Here is a 17,745-nt window from a genome sequence, read left to right as displayed (position 1 = left end):
TTATCTTCCCTAATCTGATTTATATTTTTGTTCTTCGAAGTTTAGAAATTCAGAGTCTATAGTTCTTTTTCGCTTGTTGACTACCTTTCCAGGGAGTAAGATGAATTTAATTACCAGAGACAATGCAAAGGCACAATTTTGTGCAGCACTAGTTGAGACTATTCTATACGCATGTTGAATGTTTTGAAATGTACCTTCACGCATCCTTGGTAAGTGCAAGGAAAGCATCTGTCCTCCACCGCGTTTGCCAAGCTGCGATTAGTGTAGTCATGAGTTGCTAGTGCTTCTGTAGCTGCTGATGAAATGAGATTCTCCTCTAATTGATTGTTGTTATAGTCTGTAATCGATAGAGGATGTTATTGTCGTTATTAACTAGCTGTAAACATCTTGCTCGAAGGTCAAGAGTATTTCTTAACTTTGGAAAATAAGTTTAGACAGACCGTATTACAATTTGTCGGGACTGTTCAAGTTTAGGATAGCAGCTTACTTTATAATAAATATAATTGTTGGTCATGGTAGTCCTTTTTGTATTTGTCAATTTGTTACATATGAAAGAAGATGTCAGACTAGGTTCGAAAATGTTTCAATAAATCGATCCTCAAACTACCCATTACAATTGGTGAATAATTTTATCGATTATGAACCGGAATCCTAAAAGGTGTAAGAGATTTTTAAGCAATTAAGGAAGGAAAGAATAAGAGGACCAAAATTTTGTAACGATGTGTAAAAAAGTACAATGAAGTTGCGATCAATTAGAGAAGAAAAAAAAAGGTAAAAATTAATCGTGGTTTGTAGAAACTTCTGAGCGATTAAAATGGTGCTCAACGGTGAACGGAAGTAGCCTTTTATCCTAAATAAATGTTTTCAGATGCAGTGATTCTCCTGTAGCCTTCTGTTGTTGATTCTCGAGCACGAGTTTAGTCTAAACGCTCTCCCCTCGTTCGATAATTCAGCAGTGCTCGAAACTTACCTATTCCGCTCGTTTCTAAAGTATCTTCGAGTGCTCTCAAATCGATCCCGAGCACCCATAATGGTTCTTCGCGTTGAAACGTTTGTTGAGGGCTCGGTAGAGGCAAGTGTAGAAAACCCTCGCACCCCGCGGTGCACAATGGTGTCCTCTCCGGAAGCCCAGAGTTCCAACTTTTATCTAGGCACCATTCCAATTCCGAGTCTAACTCGCTTAGCTCACTTAGACACCCTGTATGTAACAAACAACGCGTAGTTCGACCCATGAAATCTCCATTCTCTGATATTTAGCGCCAGTAGTTAACTATCTAATTGTCAAAAGATTAGAAAGAATGGTAATCATTCTATAGGAGGTTTCAAAATTATGGGACTGACCGAAATCGGAATTCCCCGCGTCAAAGAAATCGAAGACAACGGATAAATAAATCAAGGCTGGATACTTTGAACTATAAGAATTTCTAATCGAATGCTCGAACAGTCTAAATTATTATAACGATAAGATTGATACAAATTTATGTTAATATTTATATTCAATCTGTTCGAGGTGTATTCGGCCCAATAAGTATTCAAATGGAGGCAGTGTTCCCTGACCTCGTGTGTATCACAAATTTTGGTCACGGTGCAATCAAGGGCACGTGTACTAGATTTCGAATGTATTTTTCGCAAAAACGAAGCCTCTTAATTTCGTTTCATTGAATTCTTGTTTCGAGCAGTAGAATCTTCTCAATCCCGTTTTTGCTACAAATTTAAAATTTAAATAAAAACGTTCAAGTACAATTAACGGACGAGAAGACCCTACAGTCTCGCGTGGAACTTAAACGTCGGTAAAACTAGCGACGTTCTACCCGAGGTCGCGGAGGTGTTGACGAACCACTCGTTCCAAGGTGTCTTGGACCTAACCCAGACCCCGCAGTCTTGCGTGGAACTTAAATGTTAGTAATACTAACGAGTACCTACCAGAGGACGCGGATGTGTTGTTGGACCACTCGCTCCAAGGTGGTTTGGTAGGGCAAGTCAGGTCCGTGTAACACTCGATGGGGTTGGCGATGTTGGTCGCGTGGCCGTCGATGGTCTCGGAGTCGTCGCTGTGCGGCGTCGTTCTGCAGGAGGACGTCTCGAAGTGGTTGGGTACGGTGGTGATCGAGTTCGGGGAGAAGAGTTGCCTCTCGACACCTGCGTCCGTGGTCAGGCCCAGCGCGGAGAACAACAGTTCGTCCGTCATCTGCGACGCGAAATGAGAATGAACGGTAATCGACGCTACGTGAATGGGGGGGAGGTGAAAATAAAAAAAAATAAAAAAAAAGAAATAGTGTAAATGTTCGAACGACGAAGAGACTCTCGAGACTGTTCATTGTTGCGAAAGCAGAGTTTGTCTTGGATTAATCGCTCGGTTGCCCGGCGATACCGGCAATAAGTCGTGCAGCGCGAACGGTCTATATCTGTCGATTAAAATTCAGTTTTATTTTGAGTTATCGGCGCCGAAAGAAAGAGGGAAATGTTATAGTGCAGCCGGCCAAGATGAACGATCTCCTTCTCTCTTATTCTTTCTCGGTTTATTGTTATTTCTATACGTCTACACGTTGAACGGGACAGTTGCGGGATACATTCTTTGGAACGATGAAACATGGGATCGATTGAAACACGGTAACTCCTCGTTTCAATGGATTACGTTTCTGATTGCAATCAGGGAACAATTTTGGAGAAAAGAGGCGAATGGAGGACACTTTCAGGATTGTGTATATTTTTCTTTTCTGCAAGTGTAACAACGTTGACAACAAAATGTTGTCGTTGAAACCGATTCTCGGATATGGTACCTGTACACGTTCGAGTCATCATCGATATTGTTATATTTATTATTTTATCAGGAATATAGAACGATCGAGTGTTCGAAGTACAATTATTCTATTATCTGATCGTTCTCTTATCTCGATCGTTTTTTCATTAGTACGGAAAATACGCTAGAGTAGTTGTACAGAGTGTCTCAATAATCGTACCGCAATCTGTGCGTCTCCGTTGATGACACAATGCGCAGTACGGCAAGTAACTCGATGAGTCAAACGTTCAGAAAATTTCGTAAACTCGGTACGACAAAGTATTGTCATTTCTCATCGGTGTGAGTCTAAGTAGTGTCATTTCTCATGGCATTAAGTGAATATTATTCAGCTTGGATCGTATTAATTTGCCTCTATGATCCAAGCTTTCGCGATACAAGTTGCGCACAGTAATGTCTGGACATCAACCGTCAACGATGCAGCCAGCTACATCAGAGTCGGATGGAACACTGATACTGTGTATCAGCGGCGAAACACTGGTGTCCAGATATTATTGGCCCCAGCTTCCACCCGGAAGCCTCGGGACGTATTAATACTGATTGCGTTTGAACGCATCGAGCCTTTAATTATGACAAATATCTAACCGTCATTGATGGGAATAATTTTGAAAAATTACCCAAGATTTCCTTCGTTTGTAAATTATTAAAAATAAACACCAATAATTGTGCCCGCTTCTCTACGTTTCACTTATCGACGTACGAACAGAAACATTAATATACTTTGAGAGATTACTTGGGATGGTTATTTATTCTTCTCTAGAAATTATATTTTATACGAAAAAGACGAGTCGAAGACCGAGGATACTCTCGGACGAAAATGTTTATGCGTTCGTTCGTTCGTATGTTGGATAAAAAAAATTGTTCGATCGTTGAGTGTGAATAGAATGTGTCGCGATTCGAACGTTGGAAATTTGTTGAAAAATTTCCATGCATTGTCTTAGATTTAGCCTTGTACTCACGTCGAACATTGCAGCTTCTTCTATCATCTTGTCCCTCTGTTCGTAATTTGCGATCGATTCTTCGTAAAATGAACGATGCAGTTGGATTTCTCGCGTGTTCGTTTTTGTTAATTTCTCGCATACAGTTCACCATCAATCACTGTCTCTGTTTCCTTTGCGCATTATCACTTCCGATTGCCACCGTTACAAGACAGTCGATGTTACGCGACAAATAAGTCGCAAATCGAGTCGAGCCTCTTTTTCCTCGATCAATTGTACACCCGAAGTAAGCGAGGTCCAAGTTTACAATCTTCTCAAAAGTATTATAACAATCGATCAAAACAATTTCTCTCGAAAATAACTTCCGATCGAACAAACGAAGATATTGTATACTATTATAGCTGCTAGTAGAAATAGTATTCAACGGGTATCCGAAGCAATAAAGTGTCCAAGTCTTCTCGATTCGGAGTCTCGGTTCGCTCTTTCTCGATAAAATAATTATAATACTACTTTCACGATTCTCGAGACGCAGAACGATAGGTATCTACTCGTTGGTAGATCTGGTAGATTCATCGGCCAAATACTTCATCGACTCGACGAGAATGAGAAACTGGACGAGCGATGTATATCCACTTGCTGGAAAGGATCTGTGTCAAACGTCTATCGATCGAAGTCTTCTCCAATCGATCGAGGAACTTCGATGACGTTTGGTAAATTGTCGGTGATCCGTTCAGAGTACTACCTCTCGCGATTGGTAACGTCTACTCAGTTGCGCAAAGTTTAAAGTCATTGCACGCGCAACGACGCTATTCAATGCGGGTGAATCAACAGTGATCGGTTCGTGTAAAGTATTACTCGGACGACGATTACGATTATAGTGTTCACTTGTCGACGAGGATGTCGATCGAATTGTCTAAATTCTTCTTCGACGTAGCAAAGAGCTACGACGATGTTCGATTCGGTATAACTTTATACCGAAATTGGTGCTCGGTTAGTTAAAATACCATTCTGGTGGGAATAGTTACAAATAGTGTCTATTCGTCGAAAAAAAAATATCGTTCAAGGTACTTTTTTGTTCGGATAAGAGATGGGCTGCCTGTGCCGACGATCACGACGAGATAGCGTCTATTCTTTGAAGAGGACCTATCTGTCGTTCGTTACCGAGCTGTAACGTCCAACATTCAAATTCTCCTGTAACTCGAAGAATTATTACGAGGTTTGAACGGCGATCACTGTTCAGAGTGACAGTCAGGTCCAGTGAAACTTTCGATGCTCAAATTCTTCCACGTCTCGAGGATCCAATACGACGTTCGATTCACTCTGACTCGGTAAACTGCGATCAGTCTTTACAGAATAGTGCTTTGATAACCACCACTGCTCGGAACGGTAGTCACGATGATAGTGTCCAGTGAAACTTTCAAAGTTGAAATTCTTCCACGCCCGAATGGTCCATTAAGTGGTTCGATTCGCGTTGATTCCATAAAGAGCGATCAACTGGCCGCAAATACTACTCGAAGGAGCGTCCCTTTCTCGCGAGGATCTATCGGTGGTTGAAAGTGTTCGTCGGCAGGATGATCCGCTAGAAGGAGGACGCGTGGTCGCGCACCCTCTTGTACCGGTAGTTTCGCGGTCGAGTGACGCGTGTAGACTGCGTTGGCCGGGTCTGCGAAGACGCGGACGAGTCGTGTGACAGGGCACACGGTTCGAGAGATAATCGGAGGCTGTGCCACCCGGCGCCGTCACCGTGGCTCTCCCCAGGGATCGAGCCGATCCCAGAACACCGTCAGACGCGACATCGAATCGGTTTCCTGGCTAATTGCTCGGTTAAACTCGCTTATTTACGATACCACCTACCCTCCCGATAATCGGGCGCCTCTCTCGCGAGATTTCTGCGAGACAGACCCGCGGGAGAATTCGACGCGCGGCGAGGACGCGCGAGGTCCTCCTTGCCCGGAGCGCCCGATTGGTCGAACGTGGACCCGCTACGCTACGCACGTGGCCTACTCGAACGCTTATCGAACCAACGCGACTAAAATCATTCGTTTTTTCCGCTTTGCAAGAAATTCGCACACCACGACACACGAAACGTGGCCTCGGATATTTTCTTCCGGCTTTTTGCCCGGACGCCGCACACTTCGCGTCTTTGTGCTCCGCGACAGCGTTTGCCAAACATTTTTAGCCAGAGGGTAATTACTCGTCTTCGCGATACGTGTTCGCAGACACCTCGAACGAGGGATCGTTACGCTTATGTTTTTCTTCTGCGCGTTGTTCGAACGAGAAGCGGGTAATTGGTGCTCGAGCGTAGTTCATTTTTCTTTTTTTTTTTTTAAATCGAGGTAATGGTATCGTTACCACGTGATTGCATTAGGATTGCGCGCAAGGAGGAATCGATAAAGGAGACAACGTTCGCGAGCGAAGTATAGGGTTGTAAGTTGTTCTTAATAAAAATACTATTTGGAAAATTATATTCTATGGAATATTAGGCAATGTACAGGCAGTGGAATCACAGAAATTATGATTTTTAGAAAGAACAAACGACACCAGGCTTCCGTTCTTTGTAGACGTCATCGGTACGTTGCTATTTTTTTTCGTTTTTCGCTCCAATTGTTCCGATCGTTTTATTTTCGTTTGGTAAATATTTAGAGAAATATATGAGCGTTCTAAAAGTTTTGGGAATCACGGTTTTAGACAATTGGAAAAGAAAAAAAAACAGACACACGCCATTCGGTGGAGATTTTCTCCGAAATATTCCCCAATTTCGACGTTTTCGCAGAGCCGACGCAATTGATTCGGATCGTCGTCCTCGATCCGTTATAATTTCGAGCGAAAATCGCGTCCCGTATATTTCCGAAGAAACGTATCGATGGAATGTCTGTATAACGCAGTGGCTTTGACCTAGAGCGACAAGAAGAACACAGCGGCGATAATGCGTTCGAAGTCAGTGCCACTAGCAGCTGAATCGCTTGTAATACGTTCATCCGTGTCGAGGGAGGCTGACCTTAGATACAATTCCATATATTTTGCGTTCGATTCAAGAGTCATGAGCACGCTGCATACGAGAAATGCAACGAGTCGTCCTGACCTTTCTTCTCGAACGTCCAATATCTTGATGATTGAGTTTACGTTTATTTCTGGACTTTGACGACGAAGCACTCGTTAACAAACGAGCCTTCAGAACGAACGGTGAGTTTCAATTTGGAAAAGTGGACACAATACATATATAATCTACTTTTCCGTACAAATGGTGATTAACTTTCGAATTAAAAGTGTCAAGTATGGGAGATCCAGGACCTCGAAAAGGTTATTTTCGTCGTTCACATTTTTGTATATTATCGCTTCGGTTGAAATCTACAATTGTAATTTATTTATTCGTTGTTTCCTTCTCTGTACAGAATTTTATCCATTCTATATAGTGGAAGAAGATTCGATAATGTAATTTCGTCTTGATTGAAATCGATCGCGAATCGAAGAAGAAATTTCGCGTAGAGGATAAAGTTTCGTAGGGAAAACGCTCGGACGATATCCCTGGCCATAATCGGTTTATAACTGGCTCGAAACGGTGCTAATGGATACCGTTGTGGTTCGCGCGTTATGAAAAACAGATCACCGTTTGTCGACATCGATCTATCGTTTGTCTTTTATCTGCCCGATTGACCGCGAGAGGGTTGCGTATCTTTTACGCAAATGGAAATCGGTTACGTTCGCGCTCGTCGGACACGATTCGAGTAAACTGTTGTACACGTCAGCGATTCCTAAATTGCGCATTTTTTCCAACGATAACGGTAACAACAATAACGATAAAACGTTGTCATCTTTCGCGTGCCGTCCCGACTGCTCGATTTCGGGATAATTTAATCAATGTTCGAAGCATTCGACGTTTCTTTACGTTCACGTTACACGAATTTATTAAAATAATTGAAACATAACATTGGAAGCGATACATTCCGAACAATAACGATACAAACTTGGCACGTGTAAACACGCACGCGCGACGTGCAATAATTCAAGTCTCGTTAATTGCGTTGATCTGTGTCGTTGAATGTACAACGAATCGAAGTAGCGCAACGAGAATCGAGACATTCGTTTCGTATTTATCGGTAATGTTTAATCGAAAGTTACACGATGTCAAAGACCGTGGAACAATTGTTCGCGCGGGTGTTATTATTCGTAACGGTGCAACGCGCGGAATGCGTTAATTTTGGTACGATTTACGTTTGTTTCCAGTAAGAAAATTTCCCCCGAAACACGAAACGTCGATTGCGCATTGCTTTGTTTTTTTTTTCTTTTTTTTTCTTTTTCATAAATTACCAACGTCGACAATGGTAACACGTTTTCCGCGAAATTTATGCGCTCGCAGATGGCGGCCGCGTTTATCTAATGACGCGTTCGAAAAAAGCTCGACGTTGTAGACGATTAAACCGTTCCCCGTTCGTTCGATCGTAGCGTCTAAAATTCATTTCACTTCGAAGATTGTTCTATCTACCCTCCAGGGGATTTATTAATTGCGCTTGGTTGCATCACTTTGCGCCGATAAAGAGTTCGCGATTTAATTTGTACGAGAGTCGATATCTGTATCGGTTTCTTCGATACAGGGATATCGAGCGCAGCGTTCCGAGCAGAGATCGGCAAAAATTTCTATTTCCGATCAAAAATTTCTCCCCCGATAAAAATTTCGAACAACAAATACGCGATAACTTAGTAGAGACGAACAACACTTTTTTCGCCGGTTACGAGTAAATAATCGATAACCAGCGTTTGAATAAAGAATAAAACGAATCTGTATCGGAGAATTGAATATTTATTCGTAAAAAAAAAATCAAATAAGTAACGAGTTATCTCGTAGCTGGCGCCTGTGCGAAGAGTTGCGTCGGGAAACGTTTCAACCAACAACACCGTGTTAGTCAACGTGTTAAATCGACACGTAAGAATTAACCGAATGAAAAAAAGAAAGGTTTCTTTTGGTCAACGATGAAAGAAACGTGTCTAGTAAAACTTACGCTAAAGCAATATCGCTAATAAAGTAATTTGGTTAAATTTAAATAATATCTCGAGCGAACGTTTCGAGAATTTTCATCGCACGAACTGCTCGAAATATTTCTACTCGATTTAGATTTAAACGTTCGCATCGATTTAACCGGAGTTTAACTATAGAAACAATCTTGGAATTTCTCAGAATTTCGTTGATCTTGGTGTCAATTCTCCTATCGCAGTGTTATTGCGCGCGCGTTAAATTATGCTCGGGAATAAAGTCCATTGTTTCGAAGCGAATAAAGTTAGGCAAGAATATCGTTACCTCTATTCGGTCGATCTCTCTGAAATATTGAGAAAAGAATGATTTTTATATTATTTTTATTCAAGATCGATTACGCATTAAAATCACCTACACTTGCTCGAACTATATTATTACAATATTCGTGATAACTTGTTTCGTTTGAAAGAAACAAAAGTTCAAACCGATATATTAAGTCACAACCATCGATCTTGCGACGATGTTGCCGAGTCCCATCATTTTTATATATTTTCTTTACGTTTGAGGTTCCAGCGATAGAGCAACTGGTATCGTTCAATAATTTCTCGTTAATTTTTTTTTTTTTTTTTCTATTTTTGACAAATATAGTCAATGTTTCGATACATTTTGAAAGGAGTTACGGGAGCGTTAAACGAATTGATCTCTCTCAAACTTCCAGAGCAATTCCAAAACCGCGTATTATCGTTAATTGTATATCTTTTGAATTCGTACGACGTGTATTTCCATTATGAAGAATAACTGTTTGATTTTTCATTCTAAATCGAGGTAAAAAAATATTACACTGCAGGCCGTCGACAGGTCCACGAAGAGTAACGTTTATTGCATCGCAAAAAGCCGATAAATTGTAACGAGAACGAAAAAAATTTATATCTTGAAACGTGTATATATATATATATATATGGAAAGTGATGAAAAGATCGAACGAGGTTTTCTGTTACAAAACAATTGCCGGAAATAACTTTTATTCGAAGATTTTACTCCCGTTGAAGCAACACGGTGGCAAAGCGATGTACGAGCAATAAAATCCCTGTCGGGGCCGAATATTCGTAAATAAATCAATTCCTGACTGCAGGGATTTTAATCTCCGGTGTGCACGACAAGGAGCACCGGCCATAATCTTAATGGGGCATAAAACAGCCATTACAGATGGCCCGGCGGGTGACAACACGCTGTAAATAATGTACGGCACTTCGCCAGGCACCGATTTAACGTCACACATCGCGTTAAGCTGATAACTGCATTTCCATTGGCCCGGTGCATCTTGCCAGACATTGCACGCTTTTCCACGCGGCGGTGAAATCGTTAGATCGTCCCCCCTCCACCCTATGATTAATGTGAAATTCAGTTACGTACGATCGCGGCCTGGCTAGGGTCTCTCGTAAGTGCTCGTTAATTGTTCATGATTTCGTTTATCTTTTTTACGATTGTATTTTCATTTTTCGAGTTTTACTTCCATAATCAATATTGTAGTTGATTAAATAGTCTGGAAGTTAAATCACTCGTATTTTTGGAAGATCTTTGCGTTCCGGGAAGTACTCGTCGAAACTTCTATAATTGGGTAACGATTCTAATATTTTTACAAGTTCTCTCCCCTGTGGAAAGTTATTGTTAAAACTTCCAGAATTAGGCAACCATTCTGATTTTGCTGCAACTTTGCAAATATTTTTTTCATACGTTTCGACATTTATTTCGCATAACATTGAAACAAAAGATACGAATATTTCAGTGTTCCAAATAAAATAAAGTGTTACTTAAATAAAATACCTTTTATTTAAGTTTGGTTCGTATTTGAAACATAGACTACTTTTGGTGGTAGCAGTGCCATGTGCTTTCCTTCGTTTCTGCAGGTCCTTTCTAATATGCCAAGTAGAAGAATCGATTGCAAAGTCGACGCTTGGGCTGCGAAGGTTCACTTTTTGAACCGTGGTCAATGATACATTAATACTGGATCGAACGTTCAACGGTACAATTTTTTTGTCAAACATTATTTCCGCTACTTTTACCGATCAAGTTCGTGTATCTGGAACAGTTTCGAGCGTTCAGAATTTGTCAGTTCTATGCGTATCTGGTAAAGCGTTAATTATCGTTTCCTTTCAGCAGCAATTATTTCTACCATTTTCGTTGTTTACGAATTTCTATCCGTTCTTGAATTTCACGCGTCTGTGTTCACAGAGTATCGAAAGTGAACGTGTCTATCGAGAGCGAGTGCGTCTGTTCCTAGTTTTTTAACGGTGCGGTATCGAGTGAAGTGCGAAGAAGCGCAGTGCAGAGGTAGCCGGACATAATTTTTCGAGATAAGTTTTATCACCACTTAAAGAGTGCTCGAGGGTGCCGGCACGATCGTAGAAACAGAGTCGAGAGGTGATGCTCGTGGCCCGCACGAAAAAAGAATCGAGTGCTCTGTCAACGCCAATCGCCGATGTTAACGATATTTCGGGGCTGCAAAATTAATCTAGTAATCTTGAAAGCGAATCGAGTGCTCGAGTTACGTTTCGAGTGAACGTCGGGCAATCGATCGTCTTGCAATTTTCTCGCCCTCTAAACAAGTATTACAATTTTTAGTAAAATTCTAATAAACACGCGTTATAGTTAAGTGTCTATTCAAATTTGTTTGTTCCGTAAATTAATTATATTTTAAAACGCTGATTGACTGCAATGCTCCTTCATTTTATATATTAACGTTTCCTTCGATTTTAAATATTGGACTTGTATACGTACTTGTCTCATCGACTTAACTTTTCTATCGCGACAAAAAATCGTTACCCATTCCACCTACGATTAATCGGGTCTTTAAATTCTTAGATACGAATATTATTTTCAACGTTAGAAATTCAATATACGTGTTCGGTAATGCTTCTTTTCTCCATTCAACCAGCACCGAATCCTATGATTGTTATTTTCCAACGATTCACGATCTCGATCAATAAAAATGGTACCTACCTCTCTTCGTCGCTGCCAAAAGCTGCTCAATTGGTATCCGGTTCCGTTTTCTCGAGGCAGTGGACGTCGAGTTTTCCGCGTTACCTCTGGAACGACGCCGGGGCACCGATCATTCGCGGTGCAGCGTTTCTCTCCTCGCTAATAAATTAATGTCCCACGGAACGTCTTGTAATTGATGCCCGCGCGGGGATGAAATCGACGTTGATTTATCGAACGAAGGCACAAAAGAGAGAAACCCCACCAGTCGGTACGATTTATCGAGTTTTCGTTCGCGGTGACGCGTTAGCCCGCGACCACTTGCTCGCGCGAGTACTCCTCTTCGAGGAAAATGGCACGCTCGACGTAGACGCGTCTACGAAATTCTCAGCCTCTTCGCGCCATCCGTAGAACGTAGAAATTACGCTCGCGCACTTATCGTCTTATAATGTAGAATTTAGCTGCGAATATAGCTTTAAATAGATCAGTAAAAATAGCTACAAATATAAGCTACCAAGTTGCACTTAACGAGTAACGCGGCCTCGGTCCACTGCTTCGTCGTCGATCTTGAAAAAGTACGCGAGAAGAGGAAAAAAGAAAAGAAAAGAAAACAGAACGAAAAAAGGGAGAAGAGACGCGAGATACACGACGCGTGTACGAACTTCGTAGGACGACTGTTCGTTCCGACACGGTGGATCGATCGCGATGTTTTCACGTCGTCGATGGTTCGTTCTCGTTACTCCATCTTCTTGAATTTCGCACGAATCACTGGTCCCCGACGATTACGAGGACCGAGAGAAATCGAGTGTGTCTCTCCGGTGAATAGAAAATTGCATCCAGGCAGTTGATTGACTCGATTGGAGCCGGTGTCTCGGCTCGATGCATCACTCACCGTCCCGAGCGTTTAAAGTGCTCGGAATGTCGCACATTTCGAAGGTCGCGCGTCCCTTTCGATATGGATTTTTCCTTTCTTTTATTTTTCTTTTTTCTTTTCTTTTTAATTCGATTTCTCTGGCACGAAGTTTCCTCCGGATCTCGTTTCGACGAGCCGCTCGGGAGACAACGCAAGGATCTTAATCGCGGTTAGAGAGTGTATCTACATTTTGAGAAAGGAGAACCGCCGCGTATTCCCGGCCCAATTGCTCCGTGACTAAGAGGAAAGAGCCGTAGAAACGCGCGGGCACAAGCGGCACGCGCACTCGCGCTGTACGCTCGGCGAAGCCGCGATTATCGCTCGTCAAGGAAGTCGCATTGATACCGACGTCCTGCTTAATCATAGCAGACTCCAGTGAAATCCAGTGGCCGTGATCGTAACTAAAATAAACCAGCATGGAAAACCGACGATAACGCGACGCACGAATCGTTGCACCGCGACTGCACCGCGACTGCACCGCGACTGCATCGCGACTGCACCGCGAGACGAACCACGATGTCCAACCAAGACACGAGTGCAGGGAAATGAACGCACTCGCGAAATTAATACGATAGGTATTGATGTGTATTCTTTACGAGACGTCGACGAGAGTGATTCGAACGAGACTTATACAGGGTGTCTCGTTTCAATTTTCAAAGTTGTCACGTTTTGTAGAATATAATGGTAAATTTAGATCCTTTTTCGATTCGAGTGTAACGGTAGCAGGAAACTCGTTTTACCACGGGAGGAATATCGTATCGAGGGATGGAGGGTCGATTCGGATCGAGATAGTTCCAAGCTTGCTTCTATTCGTTTTTCTTTGGTATAAGAAAATTTTTAAGAATTGTTACTAAATGGATACGTGTCATGGATCAATTCCAGTTGGAATTTTGATTTACTTTATTAGGAAGCAGTTCATCCCTAAACGTGTAGCTTATGCAACAATAAATCCAACGACCTGTAATACGTGTCATTCGGGATCATTAGAGATAATTTAAGATCCTGTTATATGAATATGGTTCGGTGATACAGAGTTCGAATGACCTAGGGTTCGAATGACCTAAAGTTTCAATGACGCTGGATTTTGTCGACGCGGAACAAAATTCAGGAAAAAGGAAAATATTTAGTTAACAATGTCGGTTAATCGCTACTGCAGGTTCTGCAATGAATGTTTATGAGTGTTCAAGAGAATTTATAATTCTTATCGTGCATCTTAATAAAAATCATGCGAAGTAGCTATTGTGAAAATACTCGACGTGGATTCTTTTTATCGACAAACATTCATTCCGAAAGGACGAATATCGTTCTAAAGTTCTATCCTATGTATTTGGTGTTAACTTTCGATTAGAAAAGAATAACTTTCTACGATTTTGGTAAAAGTGAATCGTGTGCTTTTTTTTCAGAAATGGTTCAATTACGAGGTAGATTCGGACGACGAGTGGGAAGAGGAGGAACCAGGCGAATCTCTGCATGGTTCCGACGACGAAAGGGACGAAGAAAATCCAGACGACAATGAATACGACGTAGACAATGAATTCATGGTACCTCACGGGTGAGTATTGCAGAGAATTATATTTTACTGCGATGCTTTTGTAAATTTCAGCTCCAGTTGATCGATTTTTCTGTAACAATTTAGGTACTTGTCCGACGAAGAACTTCGAGCCGACGAAGAAGAGAAGGTAGATATGGTAAGCGTTCTTAGACACATTTTCCATCGAAGATTGTCCGTGGAACGAGTTCAATTATTCAATTTCTTTTCGTTTATTTTGTAGTCACCTGAAACGCAAAAGTTTAAATTGAAAGTACTAGGAGAACAATTCGAAACCGAAATGAACACGAAGACGTCGAGGTTGAAGCCGAAAATAATTGGTTGCGTCTGGAGGGGACCTGGAAATACGTTTTTAGGGAACGGTGAGATCAGAATTGGAACTTATATTAGCAAACCATGAGTCTTTCGTAAAAAGTTAAATCTAAAAGTTAACAAAAGACCCATGAATATTAAAGAAAAAAAAAAAAAAACGACGACGTTAAGAAAAAGTTTCAAAAATCGCAATGTCTTCGGTTCTTCGAGACAGCATGATTTGAAAATTGTGTTCTGGTTTCAGTACCGCAAAAGACCAGAGACTTCTTGTCAGCCCGTGAAGTCTGGGTGCGTCAAATACCGGTGACGCTGCCATTAACCGTTGAGAGTGATGCTGGGAGCGAGTGTACCTCGTCCACGCCACAGCAAGTTGGGTCAACTTCAAAGAAGACTCGAGTACCGGAAGAAGCTCTACCTGAGCTGATTCGTTTGATACACGGCAACACGCACAGCAGAAAGTTCCTCGTGAGGGAATTTATGTCGTACTGGAGCAAGAAAAACAAAGACAGTCGAGTATCGAAGTCCAGCTTAATGCAGAAGATTCGCGAAATCGGCCAGTGGATAGCGTGTCCAGAAGAGGGACCTATGCATCTAAAGGTCTGTTGGTACGTTTCTGAAAACGAGAGGAAAAAGTATTTCAGCGAGAACCTCCCCTTGCCCAATCGTTGGTCGTACACCCTGGAGATGAAGAAGAAGCAGGTTACGGAAACTGTTGAGAAATTGGAGAAAGACGAAAAGAAAAATGTGCCTCTTATTACTCAGTTCACGAAGAAGATCACCCAAGAAGAGATGAAAAAACAATTGGCCGTTAAACCGACTCAAAGTACTTCCCAAATGAAATTCGGTCAGACCAAGGCTCCAAAGAGAGCGACTCTAATCTCTGTTGGCAGGGGAGAGCAATTCTCCAAAGCGTCGAAGAAGAGTTTGACGAAGAACTTCGATAGCAGTGATAAAACGGTGAACAAGGATTCTAGGAAGAACAAAGATGATGCAACGGAGGACGATGTCGTTATAATTGACAACTCTTCCGAGAACGAGCAGGCTAAGGATAAAAGAATAAGCGAGGGAGATGAGTCCGGCGATAAGAAAGAAAGCGAAGGTAGGATAGGTATGAAGTGGAAGAGTGAAAGAGAGAAGGAATCGTCGATGAATACAGAGCAGGCTACAAATAACGAAAAAACGTTAAAAAGCAAGGAACATGCCGAAGGTACCAGAGAAACTGTAGTCACTGTCATGGATATCGATAACGATGATGACTGTATAGAGGAAAATTAAAATATATAATGTGTAGTAAAGAGAAGAAAATAAAAAAAATGGAAGAAAATGTTCTACAAAAAAAAGTAAAAAAAATGTATAATGTGATAAATAAGTAGCAGTAAGAGATGATGAACGTACGATACACTTAGCGAAGTAAGATAGTTAATGATTTTTATACATCTACTATTTAAACACGTCGATGCGAATCGGTACAAAGTTTTAAACTGTTCTATTTTTGTAAAACTCGCCTGTATTCGTTAATCCTAGGTATTTACAATACCACTGTCACTGTTACGGTTACTGTTAAAAAAAATTTACAAGTTTTCTAACTGTTAATCGAGATATGGCGGCCTTAATTATAGCTTTGAAAATGTTTGTACAAGCTTTGAGTAATAGTTGCAATTAAGAAATAATTCGATTATCATATTAAATAAGATAATATTTTTAGTACGAGTATATAGACTCTTTCTGAAGTTTACATCGTTCGTAGAATTATATACATACAATATTTATTAGAGTTAAGGAGTGTCGTTGTACGAATTTCTCTAGCTCTATTTGTCTACGTGCCACTTTGTTTATGTTGCATTTAACTCAATTTTGCATTGTTCCAAATAATTAGAGCCTTCCAGAGCTAAGAAGGTGACTGAGTATTTAATGTAGTAATATTTGTACTCAATATTTAACTCATAGTACGTTGAGTGATCTCCTAATTATTTTGAGCAGTGTAAGTACAGAGGAGATTGTCGAGCGATGGAGCAATATTTAAATCAGCTTTTATACAATGTTAGGCTTCAAATACTTTTACCGTAGAATAAATAATCTTTTCAACATTTAATCAACGTATAATCCCTATGTAAGTATTATTTTTCATTCCATCGAACGATTGCATTCGTAAAACTATTTGAAATTTTTATGGGAATCTGATTTGCATTTAAAAAGAATGTCTCATTTATAACTTTTTGTACATATCGGACATATCTGTAATAAAATTGATAGTTCTGTTAATATGTTATTAGAATTGAACAATTTTAAAAATATAACTCGCCGATGTTACTTTATTATTTCCCTACAATTTTGGTATCATGGTAAATGTGAATAAAATTACAAACTTTAAAGTACAATTTAAAAAAAACAATGCATGCTCTACCGCCTAAGTTGCGCAGTCACTGTTGAAAAGATTACTTATAACGTGGATTACTTATAAAGGTTTACCGAGATTTTAATCTTACAATATTAAGATTACCCAAAACTATATGTATCATTAACTTTAATATACCTATCTGTAACTATGTACAAAAGTTCATTTAAATATTTGTGCATCATTAGGGGAACTCTTTTTGTTCAAACGTTAAGAAAAGATTGAATTAATCCGCGGTAAGAATACGTCACTGAACACGTTTACAGAAATATAGATTGAATATTTTAAATTATTTAAATTAATACCTTCGTACATTCGAACAGCTCGCTGTTAAAAATCTGGTTATTTTCAATTGCGTTGCTGTAGTCGCGTTCTTTGTGCATTCCATGAGTATATAATTGTCACTGAAAACGTTAATTTGTTGACGTTGTCTTCGAAATTTGTAACCAATTCGATCAATTAGTATGGAAAATACTTGTATTAAGAATTCAAAATCTCGATTCGATTTTGTAGTTTCATTTTGCACGAATGTAGTAAAATTATGGCCGTTATTATTTTGTTTAAAAGTCGAGAACGGCACGATATTACAAATTATTAAAATTATAGGGAGACGGATCGAATGAGAATTAATCCGAGAGGTCCAGTGAAACTATTGAAATAAATTTCACAAGAGCTTTATGTCGTTAATTGGAGAACGTTTAATTAAAAATCTCGACAGAATTCAATGTCGTGAATCACAAATACGATTACGTGATACGAGTGTTTCTTTTTGTTTCATTGTTAGAGGAAACGTGCGAAGGAAACAAAGCGGATAAAATTTCTATATCGTTATCACATTCTATTAGCAATTATAATTTTATAATAAAAATTATCGAATAAATCGGATAATATCTATA

The 17,745-nt window shown here is 40.4% G+C and overlaps 2 protein-coding genes across 4 annotated transcripts in view; one reads left to right on the top strand and one right to left on the bottom strand.

Annotated features, from left to right (window-relative positions):
- Positions 1-12,819, bottom strand: part of LOC143152860 (uncharacterized) — a 13,899-nt gene extending 1,080 nt beyond the window's left edge. The window contains exons 1-4 of one of the 2 annotated variants that reach the window (XM_076323432.1): positions 11,705-12,819; positions 1,924-2,188; positions 971-1,198; positions 195-337 (exon numbers count right to left, since the gene is read on the bottom strand). In XM_076323432.1, coding sequence (XP_076179547.1) covers positions 195-337; positions 971-1,198; positions 1,924-2,188 — 636 coding nt within the window. In that variant the 5' untranslated portion in view covers positions 11,705-12,819. Of the gene's footprint in view, positions 1-194; positions 338-970; positions 1,199-1,923; positions 2,189-3,756; positions 5,388-11,704 lie in introns of those variants that run through there. The other variant, XM_076323431.1, reaches the window with a different exon arrangement.
- The window catches only part of LOC143152851 (uncharacterized), a 22,641-nt gene extending 4,896 nt beyond the window's left edge, over positions 1-17,745 (top strand). For both annotated transcript variants that reach the window (XM_076323417.1, XM_076323416.1), the window contains exons 7-10: positions 13,997-14,145; positions 14,230-14,281; positions 14,366-14,504; positions 14,699-17,745. In XM_076323417.1, the coding sequence (XP_076179532.1) occupies positions 13,997-14,145; positions 14,230-14,281; positions 14,366-14,504; positions 14,699-15,729 (1,371 nt within the window). In that variant the 3' untranslated portion in view covers positions 15,730-17,745. The remainder of the gene's footprint in view (positions 1-13,996; positions 14,146-14,229; positions 14,282-14,365; positions 14,505-14,698) is intronic.

This window comes from Ptiloglossa arizonensis, chromosome 11 (genome assembly GCF_051014685.1).
Source record: "Ptiloglossa arizonensis isolate GNS036 chromosome 11, iyPtiAriz1_principal, whole genome shotgun sequence".
In the NCBI taxonomy this organism is placed as follows: Eukaryota; Metazoa; Arthropoda; class Insecta; order Hymenoptera; family Colletidae; genus Ptiloglossa; species Ptiloglossa arizonensis.
Note: the sequence above shows the minus strand (reverse complement) of the source record. Positions and strands in the feature narration are given on the sequence as shown.